This window comes from Pelodiscus sinensis, chromosome 9, assembly GCF_052426305.1.
Source record: "Pelodiscus sinensis isolate ZL-2025 chromosome 9, ASM5242630v1, whole genome shotgun sequence".
Classification (NCBI taxonomy): Eukaryota; Metazoa; Chordata; order Testudines; family Trionychidae; genus Pelodiscus; species Pelodiscus sinensis.
In genome coordinates, this window is record NC_143060.1 from 6,301,676 (window position 1) to 6,329,645 (window position 27,970).

Here is a 27,970-nt window from a genome sequence, read left to right on the forward strand (position 1 = left end):
GAGATTTCAATGGGTCCATGGATCCGAATGCACCCTGGCTGGAACAGTTCTGATACCTTCGCCCCTTACCTTCTGGCTCCCTGATGCTCCAAAAACACAGCCCTGCCCTGGTGAATCTATTAAGAGTCTGTTACCCCCCTATATTACATCGGTGTTACCCCTGTTGAGTTCAGCGGGGCCACACTGGTTGGGTCGCCCTTTGGATTTATGGGGCCCTAGGCAGTACTGTTCAACCAGTGCCCCACGGTGGCTGGGGAGGAGGAAGACAATGGTATTTTAGAGCTGTGATTTTGTAATCTTCAGCGCCACACTAATGGAATATGGTTAAGGCAAGTTGCAAACTAAGCTCCTGGCGACTAACACAGTAAATAACTCCAGTCATCTGAAGAAGTGGGCTGTGCCCACAAAAGCTCATGATACCATCAACATCAGGGGTCTCCAACCTTTTTTAAGCACGAGATCACGTTGTGAATTTAAGTGCAATCCAAGATCTACCCCAAAGCCAAATACCGTTGCCCCGCCTCCTTTGTGCCCCTTCTCCAAGGCCCCACTCCTGCTCCCTCCATCCTCTCCTCATCCCCCATGCTCCCTCACTTTCGCCAGGCTGGGGCAGAGGGTTAGGTGCAGGCTCTGGTCTTGGATTAAGGGATTGGGAGTGTGAGAGGGGCTCTGAGCTGAGCTTGGGGCAGGCAGTTGAGGTGCAGGAGGGGTTCTAGGTGCAGGGTCTGGGAGGGTGTTTGGATGCAGGGGTGCTCGGGGCTGGGGCAGGGACTTGGGGTGCAAGAGGGAGTTCATGACTGGAGTAGGCACTGTTTACCTCAGGTGGTTCCTGGGTGGGGGTGCAGTGGGGCTAAGGCAGGCTCATCCCTGTCCTGGCCCTGCACCGCTCCCAAAAGCCGCCAACAAATTCCATCCAAAGTCCTGTTGTGCCCTCTCTCTGCTCTGTGGAGATAGGATACAGGGAGGGAGAGGGGGCACCTTGACATCAGCACCCTCCTCTCCTTCCCCTGCCCTGCCCAGCAAGCAGGAAGCTCCTGAGGAGACAGCTCCAAGGCAGAGGGCAGATGAGCAGCAGTAGGAGGAAGAGCAGCTGAAATGCCTCTTGGCCAAACCAGTTAAGATCACCTGTCAGAGGCGCCAAGATCTACCACTGATCAACATGTTTTGTTAGTTGTTAAGACGCTGCAGAACTATTTGTTGCTTTTTAATTTTTTCCAGTAACAGACTAACGTGGCTACACCTCTGAAGCTCAGTAAAGTCAGACACTGACAGTACAGACCTGGGGTTGGCAGATGCCTGCGTAATGGTTTCATTACCACTTATAGACTCATAGACTTTAAGGTCAGAAGGGACCATTATGATCATCTAGTCTGACCCCCTGCACAGTGCAGGCCAGACTCTCACCCACCCACTGCTAGAATAATCCTCTCACCTATATCTCAGATATTGAAGCCTTCAAATACTTTGAAGACCCCAAGATGCAGAGAATCCTCCAGCTGTGATCTATACTTGAATGACTCTGGTTGGTTCCATATTCTGCTAATCGCTCCAGCTGGCTTTTTCCCTTTTAAATTAACTAGGTCCTGTCTGGAGGAAGCAGAGCCACAGAACAGGGGTAGCAAGATGTGGGTGGGTGGGCATTAAGAACCAGAGGTGCCCCAAATTTTCGGGTGTTCTACGCAGCTGTGTATTCTGCCTGTGGGCAAGGACAGCTCTGATGCTGGTATGGAACTGGAGTGATACTGAATCGGGTCCCAAAAGTGTGAACTCTGCGCGTGAACTCTGCATCTCAGCTCTTCTTCAGCATCATGGGACCCTTTGGGACCCTTTGCTCGTCCTTAGTGAGGAACCAGCTGACCATTACAGGTGTGCCCGGATGGGCCCTGATACTGCTATGACAGGCACCTGACAATTATCCAAAGGGCTCTCAGGAATGAGCAGTTTTCAACTGCTTCTGTTAACTTCCCCTTCCTGTGCTGTGTTGGACCCAGACTAGGAGCAGGAGCAGAAGAGTGGACATCATGTACCACAGCATACATGTGCAGGGCTGGGTGGGCCACAGCAGCTGGGATGGTAGCATCCCACATCACCTTGTTACAGAGGAGGGTGGGAGAGGGGGCTGCTTTGGAGAACCTTTGTGGGCTGTATAAGCCCACCATTGGCTCAGTCACAAGCATGCCCAGACACACCTGGAGCAGAAGTTTAACTTAGCTACTTCTGATCCATTGCCAGGCATTATTCTCAACATCCTGGCATTGACTTCAACTTCCCTGTTCAAGCACTACTTTTTCAGCTAGCCCGGGCTGTGGCTCACGGTGTGTGTCTGTGCCTTTGGCTAACCCAGCAAAGCATAGAGCCAGAGGGCCTTATATAATATATAGGGAGAGCTATACTGTCCCATAGAGGTCATCAAGTCCAGTCTCCTGCCCTCACAGCAGCAGCAAATACCATCCCGGATAGATTTGCCCCAGATCCCTAAGCTGTCCCCTCAAGGATTGAACTCACAACCCCAGGTTTAAGCAGGACAATGCTCAAACCCATGAGCTATCCCTCCCCCTAGCTATGTGCTGGAGGGATGAGGGCATGATTGTTTGACCACTTTGCAGGCCCTAGGAGGGAACCAGCTAGAATCCCCCCGGCTGTGGCGCCCTTAAATGCGTGCTATATGGGCACAAGGCCAGCCCTGTGTTCAGCACAGAGCTGTTGTTAAACAGGCTCCCCCCCCCCCCCCCGGGATGTACTGGCATTACCTCAGAATGGACACCGGGACCTTTCCAGAACCTTCTTGCCACCCACTCTCAGGGCCAGGGGTCATCTCCGTCTCGTCAGGAGCCTGACGCGAGCCACGTGCTGTGGTTCGCGGGGTGCTCAGCTTCGGGTGATACTGCTGCCTAGGCGGAGTGGGAAGCCGCCTTTTCAATCACACTCATCCTGTCAGGAGGATACAGTCCTGTCAGCGAGGGAGGAGATATCCTAATTACAGCAATACAACCGAGAACCCCCTCCATATCAGCCAGGTAAACAAGAATTATCACAACAAACCCTTAGCTCCCATGAGCGCCATGAGCGCTGTCAGATAATACCTCGCTTCTCCCTTCGGGCCTTAAAATCTAATTAAGATTTTCCAGCAATAAATGTACTTTGTTCTATGTAGGATTGTGCTGTAGGATTGTGCTCAGAAATGTCTGTGAGCCATCTGAGCCGTTGCTAATGTGGGTGGGTGACTTTCGATCTCTATCGGTGCCACCGCAGCACCTGGTCTGAGATCAGGGCCCATCGTCCCTGGCTGTGCTGGGCACTGTACATACGGTGAGAGACAGTCTCTGTATGGAAGAACTTTACAATCTCAGTAGACAAAGAGAAAACAGACACGGAGAGGTGAAGTGATTTGACTAGGGTCATACAGCAATTCAGTGGCAGAGCAAATATGAAACAGTAAGCATCCAGATCCAGGCTGAGAGAAGTGTGAAGTCGGATTCTCTGTGTTCTCCAGGCAAAGTGTGCTTACACACACCACACGAGGGGTCACACACACACATGCACCAAGACCACTCTCCTTGTGTGCACAATGGGCTCTTCCAACCCACCCCAAATTACCCCAGCTTCTTCTACATTCTACATTGAAGCTATGACAATGAATGAAACAATTATGGTTCCACATTCTCCTAACAGCCCAGTATTTAAGGATTTCTATGTGAGTTGGAAAGCTGGTCTCTTTTCACCCACAGTAGCAGGTCCAATAAAAACTGTGACTTCACCCATCTTGCCTCGCTAATATCCAACGGGGCCACAACACCACTGCACACAGCATGGGATGGGTGTTCAGCCCAGGTGTGTGACGATGAACTGGCCTTATGGTTACTCATTACCAGACCGGTGCTTAAAAGTTATTTTGCAACCAAGAGGGAAACTGAAGAGGACCCCACCTTCCCCACGGCTCTTGCCTCCCCAACACCCACTCGTGTGAGCTAAAATGCTTACGCAGCGCAAATGCGACACTGACTAATCTGAGGCCCATTCCATTGAACAAGGAGCAGCCAGTAAACGCCAGGGGCCCAGTTTCTCAAGTCCATGTAGCCTTCGGTGTTTAAGCTGCACTCGGTGAGCGCCCAGAGGTGAGGCAGGCTTAGGAGAGCAGTGCAGCCTAGAGGTTAGAGCCAGGGACTGGGAATCAGGACTTTGGGATTCTATTTGTGTTCCTACCACAAACTCATTATGTAACGTTAGGCACGTCCAAGCCTGCCGATAGGAGAGGAGGGGCAAGGGGGCAGGTACCCCGGGGCCCAGAGATTCAAAAGGGCCCGAGGCGCCAGCAGCCGCCACTACTGCCATCAGCCTCACCCCTTCCATCTGATGGCCCATCCCTTCTGGGAGCACAGAGCCTCCCCACCGACACACACACACACACATCTTGCCCAGGAGCCCAGCAAGTCTGCCGCCCTCCCCGGGCATATCACTTAATTTCTGTGGATCTCTTTTGTCACCTGTTGTGACGGCGCATCAGGGTTCCCCCGATCCTGCACCCCCATCCCAGCAAGAACAGACTCCGCCAGCCAGTCGACTAGAGGGGTTTACTGCTTCTCCAGGACACAGCACAGCATAGACGTGATGTGGTTACAGGAGTCAGGGCTCGGATGCCTCAGACCCCTGGGGTTAGGGGATCCATCGCCCCCTCAATCCTCAGCACCCAGTTTAGTCTGTTCCCTTCATGTTTTCTACCCAGAAAACTGCCCCCCTCCCCTCAGGTGTTCATCTCCGCCTCCCTTCGTCTCTCCCCCGGGAAGAGCAGTGTTATCTGCTCATGCTGGGACGAGGTGTCTGGGCCAATACACATGTGGGTGAGTCAATGGGAACCACACATCACAGCGCAGAGCAGAGCAGACAGCACCCCCACTACGTCACACCTATGTAGTGAAGAGAACACTTACCTGCCTCGCCGCAGTCCTGGAAGCCTAAAATCTGACACCGAGACATTTGCAAGACTGGATCGGTCCGTCCAGCCCACTAGACTACCTCCAACGGTTCGAGCTGCAGCTGAAGTCCAAGACCTCCTGCAGCAGTTACAGGACACAAACAACTGCCTCGGAAAGTTGCTTCGTGACCCCAAATAATCAGAAGCTGCCGTAAGTCCTGAAGCTGTGGAGTTTCAATTTGTCCAAAACTCTTGGGCTGTGTCTACACTGGCCACTTATTCCGGAAAATCAGCCGCTTTTCCGGAATAACTTGCCAGCTGTCTACACTGGCCCCTTGAATTTCCAGAAAAGCACTGACGAGCTAATGTAAAATCGTCAGTGTTTTTCCGGAAAAACTATGCTGCTCCCATTTGGGCAAAAGTCCTTTTCCGGAAAACTGTTCCGGAAAAGGGCCAGTGTAGACAGCACAGATTTCTTTTCCGCAAAAAAGCCCCGATCGCGAAAATGACGATCGGGGCTTTTTTGCGGAAAAGCGCGTCTAGATTGGCCACGGACGCTTTTCCGCAAAAAGTGCTTTTCCAGAAAAGCATCCTGCCAATGTAGACGCGCTTTTTCCGAAAATGCTTATAACGGAAAAGTTTTCCGTTATAAGCATTTCCGGAAAAGGGTGCCAGTGTAGACGTAGCCTTGGATTTTTTTTTTCATCTTTTCTTTGTTACACTCTTACGTGCTTTAAGCTCTGCAGGGCGGTATATTGAAAATGGCGAAGACATTACAAATTCTCCCCTTAAGTACACAGAGGGTGGGCCGGGGGATTCTGGCTCCTGCTTGCAGGCTTTCTAGAGAAGCTGGCAAATCTAGAGTTAACAGCAGTGAGACAGTAAGAGGAGGACAGTGATAGAAATGTAGCCGTGTTAGTCTGGGGTAGTTGAAGCAAAATGCAGGACAATGTAGCACTTTAAAGACTAACAAGATGGTTTATTAGATGATGAGCTTTCGTGGGCCAGACCCACTTCCTCAGATCAAATAGTGGAAGAAAGTAGTCACAACCATATATACCAAAGGATACAATTTAAAAAAAATGAACAAATATGAAAAGGACAAATCACATTGCAGAACAGAACGGGGATGCGGGGGGGGGTGGGAAGGGGGAGGAAGGAAGGTAAGTGTCTGTGAATTGCTGATATTAAAGGTAGGGAGAGTGGGATGTTTGTGAGTTAATGGTATTACAGGTGATAATTGGGGAAACTGTCTTGGTAATGGGTGAGAAAGTTCAAAGACTTGTTAAGTCCTTGTTGGTAAGTGTCGAATTTTAACATGAATGACAGTTCAGAGGATTCCCTTTCAAGTGCAGATGTAAAAGGTCTTTGTAGCAGAATGCAGGTGGCTAAGTCATTTAGAGAGTGTCCTTTCTGGTTAAAGTGGCAAGAAACTGTTTTCTCTTTGTGATCTTGTCTGATATCTGTTTTGTGGGCATTAATCCTTTGGCGAAGTGTCTGAGATGTTTGTCCAATGTACATAGCAGACGGACACTTTCGGCACATGATAGCGTAGATTATATTAAGTAAGAGTAAGAGGAGGACAAGCAGTGCTTCTCTTGTTTTTGGGAGCAGCCTGTATTCTCTCCCTTTGATTTGGGGTTATTGTGTGTTATGGTTCCAATTTCCAAGAGACAAAATGCTGCTGTTTAGATTGACAGCTTCTCTGCTTGTATGACATGAACATAACAGTCAGATGGAGGGCACTTTATACATTGAAAGACAAAACTCCCTACAGCTCGGTCCAGCCCCATTCCCTACCCCGTGTGAAATAAGTGTGAGCCAGGCGGCTGAAAGCTACATCACTAAAGGATTTTAAGCGCTGCAGCTGCCTCCAGGCAAATACTTGCACCCCTGAGAGAAGGCACTTCTGGCCTAGGTGTGTGTGCTCAGACTCCTGTGGGGAGTGTATTAGCTTGAGAGGGGATTTCGGACCGCTCCTCTGTAGCTAATCTCCCCAGAGCATGTCGTAGGCTCAGCAAAACTACCCACTTCTCGCAGGTAGGAATGAGGACTGGTTAATGAACAGCCCAGGAGGCAGGACCCCTTTTAACCTGCAAGCGAGCAAGGAGAGTGCCAGCACAGGTCCTGTCAGAAACTCCCACAGAAGTCTTCTCTCCAGTCATCTAGAGGGGAATTGGGCCCAGCTTTAGGGATATTCACATTAGCAACAAGAGAACCCATTCAGGGTGGGCCAGGAAATAAGGCTGAGACCTGCAGGGCTCTGAGGGGCCATAAACAAGCCATTTGCACTCTGTGCCTCAGCTTCCCCATCTGTAAAACTATGGTAATGCCATTTAACTCTTTTGTAAAAGACCGATAGCTTTCCCATCTAAGTATCATTGTTCAATAAAAACAGAGTTCCCTCCCCTGTCAGAACCTTTTCACCAGCAGGTTTCCTACCAAACAGGTCCTCTTAAGCTTTAGAAAGCTTTGTTAATTTATTATTCACTTTCCTTCCTGGGTGTGTAATGCTGGCAAGGTGGAACAGAACCTGGGACCTCTGGAGCTTAGTGCTTACGTTGCTATACTAGCCTGAATTGAAAGTCAGCTGCCATGCAGCTAAGGCTGGGGAGCAAACTTACTCTTGCTATAAGTGGTCTAAGTGCCATTCCCCATTGGTGACCCCCATCCAGTAGGTGGGTGGGTTACATGAGCAGAGAGCTCTGACAACCAGAATGGAAATAACAGAGGCCCATTATTTGTGAGAGCAGGAAAACGCACCAAACTAAAGTGGGTCAATATAGTACTTAAATATAGTCCCTGTGCAGGGTGGGTCAGGCTGAAGGAACATCAAACTTTCCCCAGTTTAGTTCTTGTGTCAAACCACAACCTGGCAGACCTCACTCAGCAGCTGAAGGGATTCCCTCACAGTAGCCCCTAGATGCTCCAACAGAAATCAGGGCCACATTATGCTAGGTCAATAGCAAAATGCAATCCCTGCCCCACCGAGCTTATAGTAGAACTAGGTGTAACCACCACGAGGAAGATTTGAACCTGGGGACCTCAGTAGGGTTGCCAGATACTTTCATAAAAAATACCAAACATAGCAGGAAAAGAATTGGTTGAGAAAAAAAAACAAAAAACAAACGAGGGACCAAAGTTGAGCACAAAAAAAACCAAAAACCACTGCGCCTTTAAATCCCCTCCCCCCTAAGGCACAGAAGGGGAAGAATGTTACAAGTGGCCTTCTGTCTGAGAAAAACAGAGAATACCAGCCATTTTACATGTCTGATATTTTTTACCAGACAGATTGTCCAGGCCAATACTGGACACCTGGCAACCCTAGACCTCACTGTGGGAGCCTCTACAGCTTGAGCTATGAAGCCAGTTGAGATCCTGAATGAAGCATCACTTGTTAACTATCACCAGGCACATTTCAACCTGGATCCTCTGGAGCTTAGTATAGGCACTGCTACTGCTTGAGTTAATAAAGCCACCTGGCTTTACCACTCAAGTAATAGAAGCACACCTGGTAGCGGTTACAAAGACAAAGTGTGGGCAAAAGACTGGAGTATTAGCCCCATTTCATTGATGGGTAAATGGAGGCCTAGAGCTACAAAGGCTCCTAACTTTCACATCAGCAAGTGAAATAGCTTGCCCAGAGAAACTAAGGCCCGGGTTCACAAAGGTATGTTGGGGGGTTTTGAGACTGAGGGGGGAAACTAAGAACAGTTTTCAAAGTCATAAAAGGGCGTTACAAGGAGGAGGGAGAACAATTGTTCTCCTTGACCCATGAGGATAGGACAAGAAGCAATGGGCTTAAATTGCAGCAAGGTTGGACACCAGTGTTCCCTGTAAGCTGAACACTTGGGCGGCTACCCAGGAGAGATTCCAGTGCTGCCCAGCAGAGCACCCACAGTTGGCAGTATATGCTTCTACAAGTGGTGCACATCCACCCATGCCTCAGTGCACATAACATTTATTCCACACATGGACTGGAAAAAACATGAGAGAGAACATTGCCAGACAGTAGAAAAAACTTCCTGTCTGGATGGTTAAACACAGGAGTAAATTTCCCAAGGAGGTTGTAGAATCTCCGTCACTGGAAATATTTAAGAGCAGGTCTAGACAAACACCTGTCAGGGACTAACACTCAGTTCTGCCTAGAGCGCAAGGGACTGGACGAGATGACCTCTCAAGGTTCTGTCCTGTCCTATGGTTTTATGATTTAGATGCCTAACTCCCACAGGACAGCCTTTGAGTATCTGGGCTTAGTGACATGACCAAGGTTACCCAAGGATTCTGAGTCAGAGCCAGGAACTGCACCTTGATTTCCTGTGCCTCAATCCAGCACCCTAGCCACAAAACCCATTGTTCTCTGCCTCAGATCCAAATCCAACTGTCCTTGCTTGCTCAAACCTTTCACAAAGACTGGGTTGGGCCTGTAGGCTAGTCAGGACTGTGAGAGACACACCAGCACCGGGGATCTAATGCTTGCCTTCCTCGTGGCAACTTATGCTGGTTGTACCTCCTGCCTGTTGCTGGGAACAATGTCCTTTTTCACAGCCGGAGGTGCTTTCCTGTTCACAGTGTTTTTTGAGTCTCTACAAAGCTGGTTTGTGCCTTGTAACTCATACCATCGTAGTAAAGAATCATTTTCTTTATTGCTACAAGGAAAATATGTTCACAGGAGGAGATTTTGGACCTGACCAAGTCAACCAATTGGCTTCTTTGTTCATAAAGAGACATAAAAAGGGAAAGCCACCCGTACAAGGCTGCCCGCTTTGGCCACCAATAAATAACTGGCTCTGGAGAGAATGGGTGTAGAAGACTTTAGCTTATTGGAACATAACAAAAGGCTGTTGCACTGCACAGGCGCTTAGCAGCAATGCTGTTACACCAGGCCAGGGCGAAGAAGAGATGTCGGAGGGGGTGTTCTTTGAGGCAAAGAGAAGGAGGTTTCTGTACACACTGGTGTCTAGGAGTCGCAGGCTGCTTCCTGCATCCCTCAGGGATGGGAGGAGGGGAGAAATCAGAGCCTTTATATCTCCCTCTGTATTGGTTCTAGCACTGATCCATTGGGTGTGAGGGCCTGCCCATGCTGACAGGGAAGGAGGTGGGAGAAGGAGAAAGGAGGCAGCTGTGGCTGTTGTTTCTCCCTCCCCTGCCCTTTTTGGGGATGCTGGGGGCCTACACAGCGGTGTGGCCACAAAGCCACTTGAATTTGACCAGACCCCCTCTCTGGACAGAGGGAGGGGGCAGCGTGGCCCAGTGTCAACAAGCGTTGTGGCACCCTCGCGCACAGGACCACAATGGCACTCAACTCTGGTGGAGGCACAGCCGGGCCAAACAATGCTGGGCCGTGGCGCACGGGGCGTCTTTCCCTCTACAGTGGAGAGCAGAGGAGCCCGCTAAGAACTTGACTTCTGCTGGCAGCGGCTCATGCCCTGTGTACGTAGCAGCAAAGGGAGATTCTCCAGTCAAGGGAGAGGCAGGGTTCATGAGGGTAGGAGTGGGGATGCCGGGGAATTGAAACTGCCCCCCACCACCCTAGAAATATCTGAATTGTTGCCACTGGCCGATGCGGGAGTTTATCCATCTGCCCTGGCAAGCAGCAGGTTTCACATGAGTTCGGCGGTGGCGTTGTCTCAGGCAAGAAAAATTGTCCTCCTGGAGGAAGCAAATTGTCTGGCTACGGTGATCCTTCTGGGGAGCAGTCTTCATCTTCCGGAGTGTGGGTGAATCCAAGCGGGCTGATTCCCCGCTAGCGAGCTGACCACAGCACGGGGGTGCCAAGTTAGAATGGGAGAGGGGTGAAGAAAGATGGCAAGAAGCCGGCGATCCTCAAAGGCAGCTCTTACATCTGAGTAGTGACGACTTTCCCCTCGTACTCAATGACATTTTCATAGGCGTGCTGGGCGTCTTTGGACCTGAAACGTTACAGGGAAGCTGCTTACTGTTACATTCACAGCTTGCACACAGAGACGTAAATAAAAACAAATACTCTTGCTGAAAGGCGGTGATGGAACTTGACTTCACTGCTTAGAATTCCAAACAAGAAACACACAGGAACCCAAAACCAGGGAGAGAGAAAACAGGCTGCTCCCATAAAAGGCGAATGGCATATTAGGGTGCATTCGGAGGAGCACTGCCGGCAGATCCAGAGAAGTGATTATGCCCCTTTATTCGGCTCTGGTGAGGCCACATCTGGAATATTGTGTCCAGTTCTGGGCCCCCCACTACAGAAAGGATGTGGACGCATTGGAGAGGGTGCAGCGGAGGGCGACCAAATAGATTAGGGGGTTGGAGTGCATGACCTATGAGGAGAGACTGAAGGATTTGGGTTTGTTTAGTCTGCAGAAGAGAAGAGTGAGGGGGGAAAAGTGTGAGGGGCCATAGGCTATAGACCTCCTCTCCCCAGGATGGGTTGTACTGACGGGTTCTGGTTTCTGTACTGACAAGACTGTTCTACGCTGTGTCCCTGTGGACTAATAAACCTTCTGGTCCAGCTGCTGGCTGACAGCCCCATCTGGCTGTGGATGGGGGTGCAGGGCTCGGTGACTCCCCCACAACTCGGTGACACTAACCCTTTCTCCCCATCAGCCAAACAGAAAGTAACAGTGGCAGCCTGGGACCCTGTATTTCAGTAAGACACTGCCTCCCTCCCCAACCCCTACCACTACCCCAGCCTGCTGCCTAGCTCCACTCCCTGGGATAGGCTGATAGCCTCCACCTCTTCACTGTTGGGAGAATCCCAGTGGTTTGGGGAGAGCAGAGGGGGAGACTCAGCAGCTGTGCATACCCCCATGAAATTCCAATATCTGCCAAGGACACTAAATTAATAAGAAATTAATAAGAAATCATTAATTTAAAATTAATTATGGGAAGTAATAACTTAATAATTAATAAGGAATTAACAAGAAATGTACAACACTTATGTTTTTTTCAAGGCTGCAACTGTGTGTCATAGGACCTGTACTGCTAACAACTGAGACTCAAGTGGCAGCTTCTGGAATTCTGCAGAGGGGTAAGACCCTGAATCAGGGCTTTCGTGGTACGTCTAGATTCGGTATCATGGAAAAGCGCTGCCATGTCCAAGAAAAGCATCTGCTTTTTCGAAAAAAAAATCCGAAAAGCAGACACATTTTTTCGGCATCCCTGTAAACCTCGTTTACGAGGAAGAAGGGATGTTCTGAAAGAGGGTTTTTTTCCGACATTTGGCCCAGTGTAGACGGGCTGATAATTGGAAAAGCCTCCTTCGGAAGAAAAGTGGAAAAAGGTAGGCAAATTGCGATTCACAATTTGCGTATCTTTTTCCGATGGAACTTTGTGGTCTAGACACTGCCTCAGACGGAGTAAGGCACATTCACAGCAGCATTTTAGGATCTAGTGAAAATATCTGGACTAATGTCTACACGGCTGCCGCCATCAGTGAGGCAAATCAGTTTGATTTTTTTTTAAATCCTTTTTTGTTGCCATAAACTGTGAAGGACAGAGGGGCGACCCCTCCCAACCTTTTAAGGTCTGTCCCCTGAGCCTGTCTTAGGGGTGGGCGAGCTGCGTGGTTGCCCCGGGCTGTCCATTTTCAAGGGACTGCTGACAGCCGGTCGTAGGGACAAGCTGTGACCGCATTTCAGACCAACCTCCCAAATCCTCCCCCCAGGTTTCCCTGGTTACTCCCTGACCCCTTTTTTTTTTCCTTGACAAATTTTGGTCCAGTATTTTTTTTAAACCATCTGGCAACCCTATGGGCAAGCTGGGCGGTCGCCTGGGGCCGCTAATTGATTAGGAACAGCCCTGATGACAGGCTCCCTGGTTTTTGGAGGGCAGATTTGGGCCTCCACACCCTTAGAGGATGAAAATGGCCAGAGGAAAAATTATTCCAGTGCAGGCATACAGTAGAACTGAGGCTGACAAGGGGAGCGGGGAGGAGAGCCCCCAAATAATTTGCAACTGGGCTGTAATAGGAGTGGGGCCCTATAAGCATGATGCACTAGGGTCAGGAGCACCGATGAGGGCCAGGGATAAAGGGAGCAACTGGCTCCGGGACCCAGACAATTCAAAAGAGCTTGGAACCTAGGCTCTTTAAAATGCTGTCAGAGTCGTGCACATTCCAGGCAGTGCTGAGAGCTGGCGGGGGTGTGTATGGGGGGCGCGCCACGGTCCGGGTGGCCCTGAGGGCTGGCTGAAGCCCCTTTTGCTCTTGACCCCCCTTTCTGGGGGGAATGCAGCAACATCCCCCCCAGCCCCACCTTGCCCAGGGGCCCAGTGAGGCTGCTGGCTCCCCTGACCAGAGCTCTGAATTTTACCTCAGCAATCTGAGAGCCACCAGAAGCAACCCTGCACTGTCCCTTTCCCCCATGACTTAGCATAGGACATGTCCTGGGAGCAGAGGGCAGGATGAAGGGCAGGTCTAGGCCAGAGAGAAGGGGCTGCTCTAATTTACACTGGAGCTTATTTTGGTCACCGGTGTCCAGATGCTGAATGGCCCAACGGTAACATAAACCCGTTTCTGTCGCCCTCTTGGCATAGCCCAGAAAGGGACCCTCGCCGGACGAGCTCAGAAGCTCTTGAATGCCTGACTCACCTGAAGTCAGCGGTTGTGATCGAATACCTCCCCTCAGTCCCGTTGGATGCCACAGACTCTTCCTTCTTGCTCCTGCTGGTGACCACCGACTCGATGTTTTCCCTACCAAAAGAAGCACATTTGAAAGAATTCAGAGAGAACCATGGAAGGGCAGCCGGCTGGATTGTATTTGTGCCGCTTCGGCTGACACCCAAGTGAGCAACCGAGTTATGGATCAAATGATTTCACACGCTGAAAAGCTCAGGTATGGTTTGAACGATAATCCACATCTTAACACCTGGAATTATCAAGCCATGGAGAGAGAGACAAGGGAGGTGTGCTAATAGCTTTGATTGGAGCAAGCTTTTGAGCTTCACAGAGCTGGAGAAGGTAACCAGATCGTCCAAGCTAAATACACGAACCTCTTCAGCAGGAAGGGGCGCTGCTTGGAGCAAGGTGGGCACTGGTGGGTCCCACACACACTTTTAGGAAGCCTCGGGTGCCCCTGACTTTGGTTACCCTGCGTGACCCTCAAATCCTCCCTAGACTAGATGGTTCTCCATCGGGCCCTTGCTTCATGTCCTAGCCCCACTGCCAACCAGCCATGCTGTGCACCTCAGTTCCTTGGCTCTTAGACACTCAGCTCTCCATTGCAGATCAGAGTACAGGCTGACCACTGGCTGGCTGCCATCCATCCTCCAGGAAGTTACAGTCACGGCCACCACCGAGCAATATGGGACAAGAGCTCTTACCCTTGAAGGCACCAGGCTACTGGCTGCAGAGATGGAGTTGGGACAGCTGGATAGAACTGCTCCTCCTCGCGAGGGAGAAGAGGGGCTCGGAAGATAGTTCTTGGTCTATCTTTACAAAAGGTAACAAGGAAAACCTGGGCAATTATAGACCAATCAGCCTCCCTTGACTTCCTGATTTGTAAGCACCCGGAGGATAATGAGGTTACAAGGAATTGTCACCACAGATCTGTCAGGAATGAATCATGACAAACCAACTTAATTTCCTTCTTTGATGGGGTTACTGACCTAGGGAATGGGGAGAAGCGGTAGATGGACTATGCCTTGATTTTAGTAAGGCTTTTGACATAGTTCAGCATGACAGTCTCATAAGCAAACTAGGGCAATGTGATCTGGATGTAATTACTGCACAGTGAGCGCACGACTGGTTGAAAGTCTATGCTCAGAGAGTAGTTATCAATGGCTTGTGCTCAAATTAGGAAAGCCGGTCTAGGGGGGCCTGCTGAGGTCAGTTCTGGGTCTGGTGCTAGGAGATATTCTCACTAGCGACTTGGAGAACGAGGTGGAGAGGACGCTTGTAAAATCTGCAGAGGACACCCAGTTGCAAGCACTTTGGAGGACAGGTTTAAAATTCAAAGTGGCCTTGACAAACTGGAGAACTGGTCTGAATTTTAACAAGTTGAAATTCAGTAAAAACAAGGAAAAACTTTAAAAACAACAAATAGTGTAGTGGCACTTTAGAGACTAGCAAAACATGTAGATGGGATCATGAGCTTTCGTGGGCACAGCCCACTTCTTCAGATGACCAGAGTGTTGGATGTCCAGATCCAAGAATAAATAAAGGAAGTCGGAGAGGGGAAGAAGGAAAAAAATTGAAAGGGAGAAAGAAAAAAAGACAGTGAGTAGATAAGCTTCACAGGGATAGCAAGTGAGTCTTTTAAGTTTTTCCTGTTACAAACAACAATTCTGTGAGATGCTACTAGACTGTTGTTTTTTAAGCTTTTCCTGTTACACACTCACTTCCCTAATTTGGCTCCGCCACCCGTGAATCAAAGCAGGAACTTCCAGAGTTAAAGTGCAAGCAGCGTGACCTACCAGGGTAGTAATAGATCCCTAATCTCTGCTGACTGGGTACAGAAGAGGAGTTGTTACATACACTTACAGGTAGGACACACTCACTGAATTGTTCACAGGCTTGGCTTCTACAGCCAAAATGTTAATAGCTACAGCTCAAAAAGTCCCTACGCAAGGACTTTGCCTGAATCTGATCACTCAGGGCTGCCGGATTTTGCCCTGTGGGATTTCTGGTGAGTCAGTCATTCTATAACTGCTTTTTCTGCCTTGGTAGCAAGTCCTGTCTCCCTGCTCTCGGCCTTCCCCGCTGCACAGCGACATCAGCGCCTAGTTTGCAGCATTCGGGGAGACCAATTTGTCAGCCCTGGGAACTGTTTTCTCCTGCTAACTGGTTTTTCCAGCCTGTCTCAGAATGGGCTGTTGCAAAATGTTTGGCAATTTTGTATATATATGTCAGCAGCAGAAGAGACCTCAGATGTTGCCTTGGACTGTGTGTCTGCGAAGGGGAGGGGCAGGGTGTGTGTGCATGCGTGTGTGTGTGAAGAGGTAGGTATGTGGGAGGGGGGCAGGGCAGGATTAAAGGGGGAGGTAGCTAGGCAGTTGCCTGAGGTGCCAACCTATGGGGGGCACCTGATGGCAGCTGTAAGGGGCCGCGTGCCTGATCGCAGCTGTAAGGTGTGCAGAGCACTGGGGGGCGGGGCCGCACATGCACCATGTGCCGGGGGGCGGAGCCACACATGCGTCGTGTGCTCGCTGCCCGGGGCGCACGGATGGCCCAAGCCGCCCCGGGAGGGAGGGGGTTAGAGTATGTGTGTATGTGAAGGGGTACGTGTGTGTGTGAGTGTGTGTGTGTGTGTGTGTGTGTGTGTGTGTGTGAGAGAGAGAGAGAGAGGGGTAGGAGAGAGTGTGTGTGTGTGTGGTGTGGGTGTGTGTGTGTGAGAAGAGGTAGAGGATGTGTGTGTTAGGGTGTGTGTGTGTGTGAGTGAGTGTGTGTGTGTGTGTGAGAGAGTGAAAGAGAGAAGGGGTAAGAGTGTGTGTGTGTGTGTGTGTGTGAGAAGAGGTAGAGGATGTGTGTGTTAGGGTGTGTGTGTGTGTGAGTGAGTGAAGTGGTAAGGGTGTGTGTGTGTGTGTGTGTGTGAGTGAGTGAAGTGGTAAGGGTGTGTGTGTGTGTGTGTGTGTGTGTGTGTGTGTGTGTGTGTGTGAGAGAGAGAGAGAGGATGTGTGTGAGGGTGTGTGTGTGAGTGAGTGAAGTGGTAAGGGTGTGTGTGTGTGAATGAGTGTGTGTGTGTGTGTGTGTGTGTGTGTGTGTGTGTGTGTGTGTGTGTGAGAGAGAGAGAGAGAAGAGGTAGAGGATGTGTGTGTTTGGGGGGGTGAGTGAGTGAAGTGGTAAGGGTGTGTGTGTGTGTGTGTGTGTGTGTGTGTGTGTGTGTGTGTGTGTGTGAGAGAGAGAGAGAGAGAGAGAGAGAGGATGTGTGTGTTTAGGGGGTGGTGTGTGTGAGTGAGTGAAGTGGTAAGGGTGTGTGTGTGTGTGTGTGTGTGTGTGTGTGTGTGTGTGTGTGTGTGTGTGTGAGAGAGAGAGAGAAGAGGTAGAGGATGTGTGTGTTTAGGGGGTGTGTGTGTGAGTGAGTGAAGTACTAAGGGTGTGTGTGTGTGTGTGTGTTTCCCGCTGCTAGTGGCAATTGGATGGACTGCTCTAGGTCAGCCCAGGGACGGCCCATGAGCCTAGGCAGACTAGGCGGTCGCCTAGGGCACCGCCAGCCCGGGTGCCCTATGATTACATCACAGCCATTGAGGCTACAGCCGACCTCAGGCCGCTCCTGGGTCATCCTGTCACCCAGCTAGATCCCGGGTGTCTCTGAGCCCCTTCAGTGCTTGCCGGCGGGTGGTGTTTGGGGCTCGCCCAAGTGATGTCAAGGCCTAAACAGACCAGGATTAAGCTGACGGCTGCTGCTAACGAGACAGAACCGGGGCTGGCAGGTTGCCAGGCCTCAGCGGTGCCTCCTCTGATGAGAGGCCAAACTGAATTCAAAAACAGCCTCTAGCCCTTCCCGCCCTCCCGCCACAGCAGCTGGATTCTGACATTCGACAGGACAAGAGGGAGCCGTGTCAGAGCCAGCGCTACTACCCACGCTCCTGCTGGTTCCGCCACCAAACGGCGGGGCCACGTTCCTGCCTCTTCCTAGACGCTGCTGGAGATCACTGGATTGGATGGGCAAATCAAAGCTCCGGGGTAGCCCACGCTCCGTGTGAAGGAAAGAGCATGCCCCAAAGCCGGGGTGGGTTGGGATCCGCTCCACAGCTCTCTTCCGACCTGCTTCTGCCCCTCTGGCAGTGTAACGAGGCAGAACGGGCCCTTTTGGAAATGCCCCTGCACGAGGGTGCTCTGACATGGGGTTGGCCAGCTCGGTGGTGGGGCAGGGGGTCGATCGGGGGTGGGTAGGAGGTGGAGCAGAGATGTAGCCAGGTCACAAAGTTATTTTCTGCTTCACAGAGCCCAGGGGGGCCAGGAAGCAAAACTGAAGTTAAAGCAGCCCTGGGGCAGCTCTAGCTTACACTGGAGCTCAACAGGAAACTGCAGGATCCACCAGAGGCTTAAAGCCAGATACTTTAATCCCCCTCGTCACATACTCAGACTTCAAGGCCAGAAAGGACCCTAGGCTAAACTGACTTCCTACACCTCGCAGACCTCAGACCCTCACTCACCCATTCCTGCAATAGGCCCCTTCCCTCGGGCTGGGTTACAGACACCCTCAACTCCTGATTGAAATTCTGAAAGTTACAGAGAGCCCACCGGGTATTCCAGTGCAGCCAGCGACGGACCTCTGCCCCATCCTGCAGGGGACGGCGAAACCACCCAGGGACTCTCGCAACTCTGCCCCAAAGACAGAAACTGAGTAACGGAGAATTGGGCTCATTTTCTCTCCTAGTTTGACATCTCGGTGTCCCCCCCCTGCGGCCTTTCTACCACTCTCTACCGAGATTCCACTCCGCCTGCGCTCTCTGCTCCCCGTCTCGCTGGAGGTTTTCATTCGAGTCGTTCTCTCTGTTTCGTTTCCCCTCCCAACTTCTTCCCCTCCCCCCTCCCCGAGTCTCACAAGCCCAAGATGGTCTGGCCTGAGTCAAACTTTCAGCCCTAGGGTGCTGGGGTTTGACCTGAGGCCAGTGAACCCATCGGTGACCCAGCACCGTTGCACAACCTGCGGTCGGCATTTCCCATGTTAAACGTTAATCTATTAAACCATCCTGCAGAAATACGTGCCTGGCATTAGCAGAGCACCGACCTCCTAGTGCTGCCTTGGGCCTCACAGCACCCCTGAGACGCAGGGAAGGGCAGGCCTCCCTGGTTCACTGACGGGTTTGTGGCCAGCTAGAATGCGACTCTAACCCTGTGGTGTTCAGACGACGGTTCACGCCTGGGACTCGCTGCTGCAGGGGGATCAGGTGAGCAGTGGGGTGGGGAAGGCAGCTCCCTGCCTGTGCTGGCCCCGCAGACTGCACTGCACCCCAGAAATGTACAGCAGCAGGCCCGGCTCCTGAGTGTGGGGGAAGGAGGGGATGCGCACAGCGCTCCACCCACTGCCCCTGCCCTGAGCACTACCTCCATGCTCCCATTGGCTGGGAACCTGCTGCCTGGGGCGCAGCCTGGTCTGTGGTGCCAGGAGAGGCAGGAAACCTGCCTTAGCTCCCCTGCTGCACTGCCGAGCGACCAGGAACGGCTCGAGGTCAGCCCCTCCTCCCCCAGCCTTGATCCTCCCCCAAAGCTGGAGCCCCTATCTACACCCCAAAGCTCCTCTCCTCGGCCCCATCCTGGAGTCCACACTCTAGTCGATTTTCTTCAACTGAGTCAGGAGGAAAAAAAGTTTGAAAACCACTGCTCTAACCCAGGCTCGCCTGCTGACCCGCACTAACTGCCCACTAAGGTTCTTTGATCAAACCCTCTTGGAAACCAGACTCGAGCCAAGTGCACGAAGGAACCGTTAGTGTGCGTCAGCAGGGTCCACATGGATTAGGCTTGCCAGATGTCCAGTTTTCGCCCAGACAGTCCACTATTTGTGGCCACTGTCCGGTAAAAAAACCCAGAAAATATTTTCTGCATTATGTCAGACATACTTCTCCTGCCATGCCTGGCGGGAGGTTGCGGGGAGATTTAAAGACGCAGTGACTTTTTTTTTTTTTTTGCTCAACCGATTTTTTTTTCCACCATGTTCGGGATTTTTTGTGAAAGTATCTGGCAACCCTAAGACAGATGGATGCAGCTACCCAGTGTGAGGTAGAGTCACAAAGCAAACATCCAGGGAGACAAGCCCTGAAGCCTGGATCTCAGAGGTAGTTGGGTGGCTAATCTGCACTGAAATCAATGCGAGTCAATTGTGTAGATATTTGGAGGATCTGGGCCTAACTGGCTTTTCCAAGGGCCCGCAGGAAGTCTGGAGAAGAACCGGGGCTTCAACCCAGATCTCCCAAGTCTGACGGGTGATCTGTCTTTTCTGGACATTTCTCAATTTTAAAAGGGAAACGTGAGTGGAAAATCGGCCATGTGCATAACGTAGCCAAGATGTTACAAGGCCAGGCCCCCAAAGCGTGCTAATGAACGTAGCTTCTCTAATGTTTATGGGTCAGATTTCCAGCAGTTATCAATTTTGTTACCACCGTTTAAGTCGGTGGAAAACGACCCTCTGAAATGTCTGGTTAGCCAACCATCCTTTTCACTGCCCCGTGCCCCTGGGTGGTCTCCTGCACAGAGCAGGCCTGCCCATCGAACGAATCCGGGCAGCCTCATCAGACCCCACAGCGGCCTCCCCAACCATCCTATGGACAGGAGGGACCCAGGGAATTATGGGACCTGGTCCAGCAGCAGCAGGGGTCGCTCCCCCCTCACCACATGGGCACACCACCAGGTGTCTGGTAGTGGTTCAGACAGTCTGGTATCTGTGGCCTCTGTCCAGTAAAAAAAAAAACAGAAAATACCGGACATGTAAAATGTCTGATATTTTCTGTTTGTCTCGGATGGAAAGCCATTCGGGACATTCCTCCCCTGGGCTGGGGAAGCGAGGAGTGTGTAGTGCTGGGATTTAAAGGTGCAGTGACCCTTATTTTGGGCAAATTTTTTTTTTTTTTTGCTCAACAAGTGTGGTCCCTTTTTTTTGCTCAACCAATTTTTCCCCCACCATGTTCGGTATTTTGGGGGAAAGTATCTGGCAACCCTAACCACTCTCTCCCAGCCTTCTGCATGTGGCTTCTCAGTGGTGGCAGGAAGCAGGGTGCTCTGCTTCCCACCCCATAGAGAATCGGGGTACAGTGGGTTGGGAGGAGGGTGCGGTGGAGTAGACCAGGCCGCTGTAATCCCCTGGGCCAATTGCTCAGGATAGGGGGTGGGGCTTAGAGAAGGGGTGGAGCCACGGTGGGCGGGGCCTGTGGCAGGGGAGTTGCCCAGGCCCCGCACCCCCACTCGGGATGGCCCTGACCATCCAAGAAGCAAAACGTGCGTCCTTTCAGCAGGCATTCCCTGGTACCAAGTAACAGTAATGCCAAGATAGCAGCATCTGTTCTAAACGGTGCCCCACTGAAGGGACTGGCAATGAACACTGAAATCAGTTCACAGGCCTGGCACCTCAGTCCCATCACTGCCCGAGTGGGGAGCGTTTACATTGGCCACTTTCATGCCTCCGTAACAGGGCTCTGGGATTTGAAGTGGTAATTCCAGACTCTGGCCAGAACAGGAGGAGTTACAAGGTACCGCCATTGTCTTGTGCCATATGGCCCACTGTCCCTGTAAGCCAATACCATTAAATAGCTACAAAAATATTCCCTTTTTTTAATCCACACTGTGCCATGGTCTCATTATGCCCCACGTAGATAACTCTCTGCAACATCAACAGAGCCTAAATCAAATGGAACAAAGGGGGGGGGGGAGAAGAACTTACTCTTTTTCCTGACACCAAAACTTATTAACGGCAAAAGCGATGGCCACCAGGACTAGGAAAACAGCCACTGCAATGAGCCCTTGCATCCATGGCTGGAGATTTCCCCGAGCTGCAGAGAAAGGAGGAGGAAAGGACACTCATTAGACAAACAAATAAGTAAAAGGAAGTTTTGCTTCACACAGCGCAGTGTCAACCTGTGGAACTCCTTGCCTGTGGATGTTGTGAAGATCAGGATTTTAACAGGGTTCAAAAAAGAACTAGATACATTCATGGAGATTAGGTCCATCAATACTTATAAGCTAGGGTGGGTAGGAATGGTGTCCCTAGCCTCTGTTTGTCCAAGGTGACAAGAATGGATCATTTGATTCCCTGTTCTGTTCTGTTCATTCCCTATGGGGCACCCAGCATTGGCCACTGTCAGAAGACAGGACACTCAGCTAGATGGACCTTTGGTCTGACCCAATATGGCCATTCTTATATTTTTAGTTTCACTTGCTCTGTTCGGGTTCTTAAACTGCCTCCATGAGTATAGGATCTCAGAGTTCACGCCTGCCAGTGCTGTGCTTTCTGGTCCCAAGCTAGGCAAGCTCTTAAGCCCATGCTTGAATTTCAGCACTTAACAAAGCCTACTGAAGCTTAGGAACAAAACTAAGCATGAAGTAGCTTGTGGGATTGAAACCTACATCCCTTAGGAGGCTGAGTCGGCGATTGTGATTGACAGCACAGGGTAGAGCTGGGAATTGAACCCAGAACCATAAATTGAGCCTTGGCCTGTAGGTCACCCTGCTGGACCAAGGAAAGCAGGGGTCTGGTTGGTCTGTGCTCCTGTAGCCACCACCCAGCACATTTGAACCTGGGACTTCAGTGTAGGAGCCTCTACAGCTTGAGCTATAAAGCCAGCTGGCTCTTAGCTTAGGCTGTAGAGCTCCCTTGTTCTTATATCTGGCTGTAAGTGGTCCAAGTGCCACTTCACGGGACAGTGAACCACACTAGGGCTATGTCTACTCAGCTCCTTTTTGCGCAAAAGCCACTTACACAAAAAATGGCCCCAATTAATTATGCAAATGAAATGCGGCAATATGCTAATCTGTGCTTTATTTGCATAGGCTTTTGTGCCAGAGACGTGCAGTACAGACGTATCCTAGGTGTGTGGGTTACACTCCTGCCTCACAGTGAGCCTCGCATTAAAGAGCGTGAGGCCTCAGAAGCTGTGGTAATGGAAGACATCTAAGTACCTTTGGGTATGTCTACACTACCCCGCTAGTTCGAACTAGCGGGGTAATGTATGCATACCGCACTTGCTAATGAAGCCCGGGATTTGAATTTCCCGGGCTTCATTAGCATAAGCGGGGAGCCGCCATTTTTAAATCCCCGCTGCTTCGAACCCCGTGTAGCGCGGCTACACGGGGCTCGAACTAGGTAGTTCGGACTAGGGTCCTATTCCGAACTACCGGTACTCCTCGTGAAACGAGGTGTACCGGTAGTTCGGAATAGGCACCCTAGTCCGAACTACCTAGTTCGAGCCCCGTGTAGCCGCGCTACACGGGGTTCGAAGCAGCGGGGATTTAAAAATGGCGGCTCCCCGCTTATGCTAATGAAGCCCGGGAAATTCAAATCCCGGGCTTCATTAGCAAGTGCGGTATGCATACATTACCCCGCTAGTTCGAACTAGCGGGGTAGTGTAGACATACCCCCAGATAGATGGCTTATCCGATCTAGGCTACAATGCTCTCCGTTTTACAGATGGAGAAAAGCATCCGAGAATCTATGGGTATGTCTACACTTGCACCCTCTTTCGAGAGAAGGATGCAAATGAAGACATTCGAAATCGCAAATGAAGCCAGGATTTAAATATCCCACGCTTCATTTACATATGCGTGTTATGGCGCTATTTCAAAATAGCGCTATTTCGGAATAACAAACGCTGTTAAGTTGCGGTTATTTCGAGAGAAAACCCTTCTCTCAAAATAACCCTTATTCCTCATACTAGGTTTACCAGTTATTTCGAGAGAAGGGTTTTCTCTTGAAATAACTGTGTCTTAACAACGTCTGTTATTTCGAAATAGCGCCATAACGTGAATATGCAGATGAAGCATGGGATATTTAAATCCCAGCTTCATTTGCAATTTCGAATGTCTTCATTTGCAACCCTCTCTCGAAAGAGGGTGCAAGTGTAGATATATCCTATGTGACTTGCCCAAGGCCACAGAGGAAATCGGTTCCAGAGGTACCGAATCCCTCTCTCTACAGTAGCACTTTAACTACCGGACCAGTCCTCTCTGCTGATCCAGGCAGAGCAGTCCCATGAGAAATTAGACAAAAACGTCACTACTCTTGCTGAAAGGACGCAACGTAACACGATCTTATTTCTCAGAACGTAAGATAACAAGACCCTAAACCCAGATAGAGAGAAAACAGGCTGTTCCCCAAGGCAGCGAGATACAGCACACACTCCCTTGCTTTAAGATGGAAAGTAATAAAGAGGTAGCCGTGTTAGTCTGATCTTGGTAAAACAAAAGGGAAAAAATTATATAGCACTTTAAAGACTAACAAGATAGTTTATTAGGTGATGAGCTTTCGTGGGGGTTTAAGATGGTCTTTTCCAGCCTGGCTCTGAGCACATCTGGCCCTACAGAGCCCTCTGGTCTGCGAACATGAGTGGTACCCCTTCCCCCTTTAAGGTGCTCACTTGCAAATCCAACACAGTCCTCAATACACTAGTGGATGGGGCTTTTCCAGGTAGCGAGCAAGGCTGTCTCTCTGGCTTGTGCGTGGATGTACAAGGAAGGGAGCACAGAGAGCGCTGGGTGCAGGAACTAGGGACAAGCCAAGTCCCAAAATCTGGGGGATCGCTGGAACTGGTCCCTCCGTACGCTCACACTGCCCCGATAAAATGGTGCGATCTGTGCACCATTCCTCTGCACTAGGGTGCTCCTTGATGGCCCCAACCCAGCTGTGTTCCTGCCCCTTTATCTCCACTATCACACACTGCTCCCCAACCCCTCTTTCCCGAAACGAAAGTCTCTGATGGCCAGCTCCCCTGGAAAAGTGCTCTGATTTCCTGACTGCGGAATCCAGCACGGCGGATTATGATGTTGCAAAGCGGATTATGGTGGGTCCGTTAACATAACAAACCTGGCAAAAGCGGTGCCAGCATGTTCGGCGTGACCCTCGGCTGGTTGGCAGCCACTCGTTTGGAGTGTGATCACCTTCCAAATTTAGGGGAGGGGGAGAGGATCAGGTTGGAGGGGGACGAGCAAGCAGCAGAAGGAACCAGTTGCAAGCTGGACAGAAAGCAGGGAAGCCAAGCTAAGTCGTAACAATAGCTGATGCGGGACTAATCCCCCCGGCTCCTTTGCCAAGACCCACAGAGTTTTCCTTCTTCTACTTAGCTGCAGAGCTATCCATCTAACTCAGTGGTGGGGAGCAGGGGAAGGGAGCCTTAAAGGCTGCCATGTTAATAGCAAGAAGAGTTTGGGACTCAGGAGATCTGGCTTTAGTTCCTAGCTCTGCAACAGATTCCCTGTGCGACCCTAGGAAAGTCACTTAAGCCCAGATGCTCGAGTATTCCAAAGCCTGGCTCCTATTGAAATCAATAGGAGATAGGTAGCGGGAATACCTTTGCAGATCTGAGCCTTGGCTTTCCATCTGCACAAAGGAGGTAATAATCCCTTACTGTGCTTGGCTTGTCTTTTTCCATTGCAAACGCTTTCAGGCCAGGACGGAGACTTGCTATACCAATGTACAGCATCCTCACCATGGGTTTGCCATGCAGTCTGGGTTGGGACCTGTAGGAGTTCCTCAGGTATAAGAATTAGAATGGGTCTTTCTGCTTCTGAGCGTATCTTTTACAGCCCTCTGCTCCATCCCAGCAGAGCTGGGGAAAGAGTCTCTGAGAGGGTCACCAACCTTTCTGGATTGCCCCAGGAATGAAAGATGAAGTAACATGAGGAATCCTCCAGGAATATGGCCAACCAGAATGGGCAACCCCAATCTCAGGCATTTTGGCCCCACACGTGGACAAAATGGGTTTCAAACATCAAGAGAAGGGGATCTAGTCCCGCTGTGTTAATGCTGAATTTGAGTGAAGGATGTGGCCTAAGGAAAGTCTCCCTGTGGCGTCTTCCAGTGCACAGTCAACCTGTGGAACTCCTTGCTAGAGGATGTGCTGAAGGCTAGGACTTTAACAAGGTTCAAAAAAGAGCTAGAAAGATTCATGGAGGTTAGGTCCATCAATGGCTATTAGCCAGGATGGGTAGGAATAGTGTTCCTAGCCTCTGTTTGTCTGGAAATAGGTGACAGGAGAGGGATCACATGAGGATTACCTGTTCTGTTCCCTTTCTCTGGGGCAACTGGCATTGGCCACTGTTGCCAGACAGGATACTGGGCTAGATGGACCTTTGGTCTGACCTGGCCTGGCCGTTCTTATGTTTCATGCCACCCACCCTGAGAACATCCCTACATTTCTGGACCTTCCCTCTAGCCAAGAAAAGTGGTCACCATGGCAACAAACTTGGAAGAAGAGACTGTTCTTGAACAGCAACACATGGAGCCCTGTTCCAGGCACGACTCATTAGACTTTAAGATCAGAAGAGACCATCATGATCCTCCAGATTTGACCTCCTTCACCTTGTGGGCCACAGAACCTCCCCCACACAACTCCCCTTTTCAATCCGGGGCAATTATGACTCATTGTTTTTCAGTGGCAGACAGAGAAGGTAGGGGAGGGAAGAACTTTTATTAGACCAACTTCTGCCGGTGAGAGAGACAAGCTCTCAAGCTGCACCGAGCATTTTCCCGGCGTCCTGAAGAAGAGCCCCAAAGGAGAACTCTATGGAGACCAAAAAGCTTGTGTCTTTGACCAACACAAGTTGACTTAAAAAAAACCAACCTTGCCCACCTCGTCTCTCCCACGTCATTGGGCCAACATGGCTGCTGCCACACTGCAAGCAGCTCATGAAAAATGGCATTTTGGATGGCTGCCCTCCACTCCTCTCTTTTCCTGCCGAAGGATCCCAACCTGCCAGCCCTCGGGCAGGTGTCCCACAGAAAATCAGCCCAGTTGCAGATCCCTGCCCATGGAGACTTGGACCCAGGAGCATGTGTCGGCAGAACAAATTGGCTCTGCTTATGGGAGGAACGAGGAAGGGGACGAAAGGTGGCATCTCGCACTGAAAACAAGGCATTACCAGATCAACTCAACCGTCCCCCCACTCAAAGGCTGGTGCCAGTGCTGGATCTCTTGTGGATTTCTAGCAGGTTTGAAAGATGTTTTTCCCAGCCCCTTTGGAAGCCACCAGCTTGAATCTCCTCTCAAATGGCCACAGCACTTCTGAATCTAGCCCCGTGTGTATTTAGGATCATATCACCCCTCGAGCAACACAGCCACTTTCTCAGTAGAACCCGGCAGCCATGACACAGCATGGACAGCTGGTGGCAGGAAGAGGATGAAGGAAGTGAGGTCTAGCTGGAACTCCAGGAGGAAGGTAAGAAGGCAGAGAACAACCCCCAGATGGAGGACTAGAAACCCAGTCATGATCCCCCTGAAGTCAAAGGCAAAACTCCCACTGACTTCAAAGGACCATGGTTCGGGTCCTCCTTGCCTCCTCCAGGTCTGAACTAGCATCCTGTGTAACACTGTTGCAAAAAAAAGCAAACATAACTCCCGGCTGTATTAACAGGAGTGTTGTGAGCATGACACAAGAAGTCATTCTTCCCTTCTGCACTGATTAGACCTCAGTTGGAATATTGTGTCCAACTTTGAGCACTCCATTTCAGGAAAGATGTGGAGAAGGTCCAGAGAAGAGCAACAAAAATGATTAAAGGTCTAAAAAACATGACCTGTGAAGGAAGACTGAAAGAATTGAATTTGTTTAGTTTGAGAAAGAGAAGAATGAGAGGGGACATGACAACAGTTTTCAAGTATCTAAATGGGCGTTACAAGGAGGAAGAAGAAAAAATATTCTCCTTAACCTCTGATGATAGGACAAGAAACAATGGGCTTAAATTGCAGCAAGGGGGGTTTAGGTTGGTCATTAGGAAAAACTTCCTAACTGTCAGACTGTGTCTACACTGGCAAGTTATTTTGGAAAATCAGCCGCTTTTCCGGAAAAACTTGCCAGCTGTCTACACTGGCCGCTTGAATTTCTGGAAAAGCACTGACGATCTAATGTAAAATCATCAGTGCTTTTTCAGAAAAACTAAGCTGCTCCTGTTCGGGCAAAAGTCTTTTTCCGGAAAACTGTTCCAGAAAAGGGCCAGTGTAGACAGCGCAGTAGTGTTTTCCGCAAAAAAGCCCCGATCATGAAAATGACAATCGGGGCTTTTTTGCAGAAAAGCGTCCGGGGCCAATCTAGACGCGCTTTTGCGGAAAAGCATCCTGCCAATCTAGACGTACTTTTCCGAAAATGCTTTTAACAGAAAACTTTTCCGTTAAAAGCATTTCTACAAAATCATGCCAGTGTAAAAGTAGCCTCAGGGTGGTTAAACACTGGAATAAGTTGCACGGGGAGGTTGTGGAATCTCCATCACTGGAGATATTTAAGAGGAGGTTAGACAGACACCTGTCAGGGATGATGTAGATGGTGCTTGGCCCTGTCCAGCTGGCAGGAGACTGGACTTGATGACCTCTCGAGGTCCCTTCCAGTTCTATGATATTGGTGGAAAGATTCCCGTTGTCTGGAATGGGAATGAGGCCGTTTTTAAGCATCCGGAAGCCAACTAAAAATGGTTTCACTCCTGGGAGGAAGGAAGTTTATGTAAA

The 27,970-nt window shown here is 50.4% G+C and overlaps 1 protein-coding gene across 2 annotated transcripts in view; it reads right to left on the bottom strand.

The window, feature by feature from the left end:
* Nucleotides 1-9,539: 9,539 nt before the first annotated feature.
* PDZK1IP1 (PDZK1 interacting protein 1) overlaps nucleotides 9,540-27,970 on the bottom strand; it is a 32,823-nt gene continuing 14,392 nt past the window's right edge. For both annotated transcript variants that reach the window (XM_006126441.4, XM_089780406.1), the window contains exons 2-4: nucleotides 21,208-21,316; nucleotides 13,482-13,583; nucleotides 9,540-10,824 (exon numbers count right to left, since the gene is read on the bottom strand). In XM_006126441.4, the coding sequence (XP_006126503.2) occupies nucleotides 10,752-10,824; nucleotides 13,482-13,583; nucleotides 21,208-21,316 (284 nt within the window). In that variant the 3' untranslated portion in view covers nucleotides 9,540-10,751. The remainder of the gene's footprint in view (nucleotides 10,825-13,481; nucleotides 13,584-21,207; nucleotides 21,317-27,970) is intronic.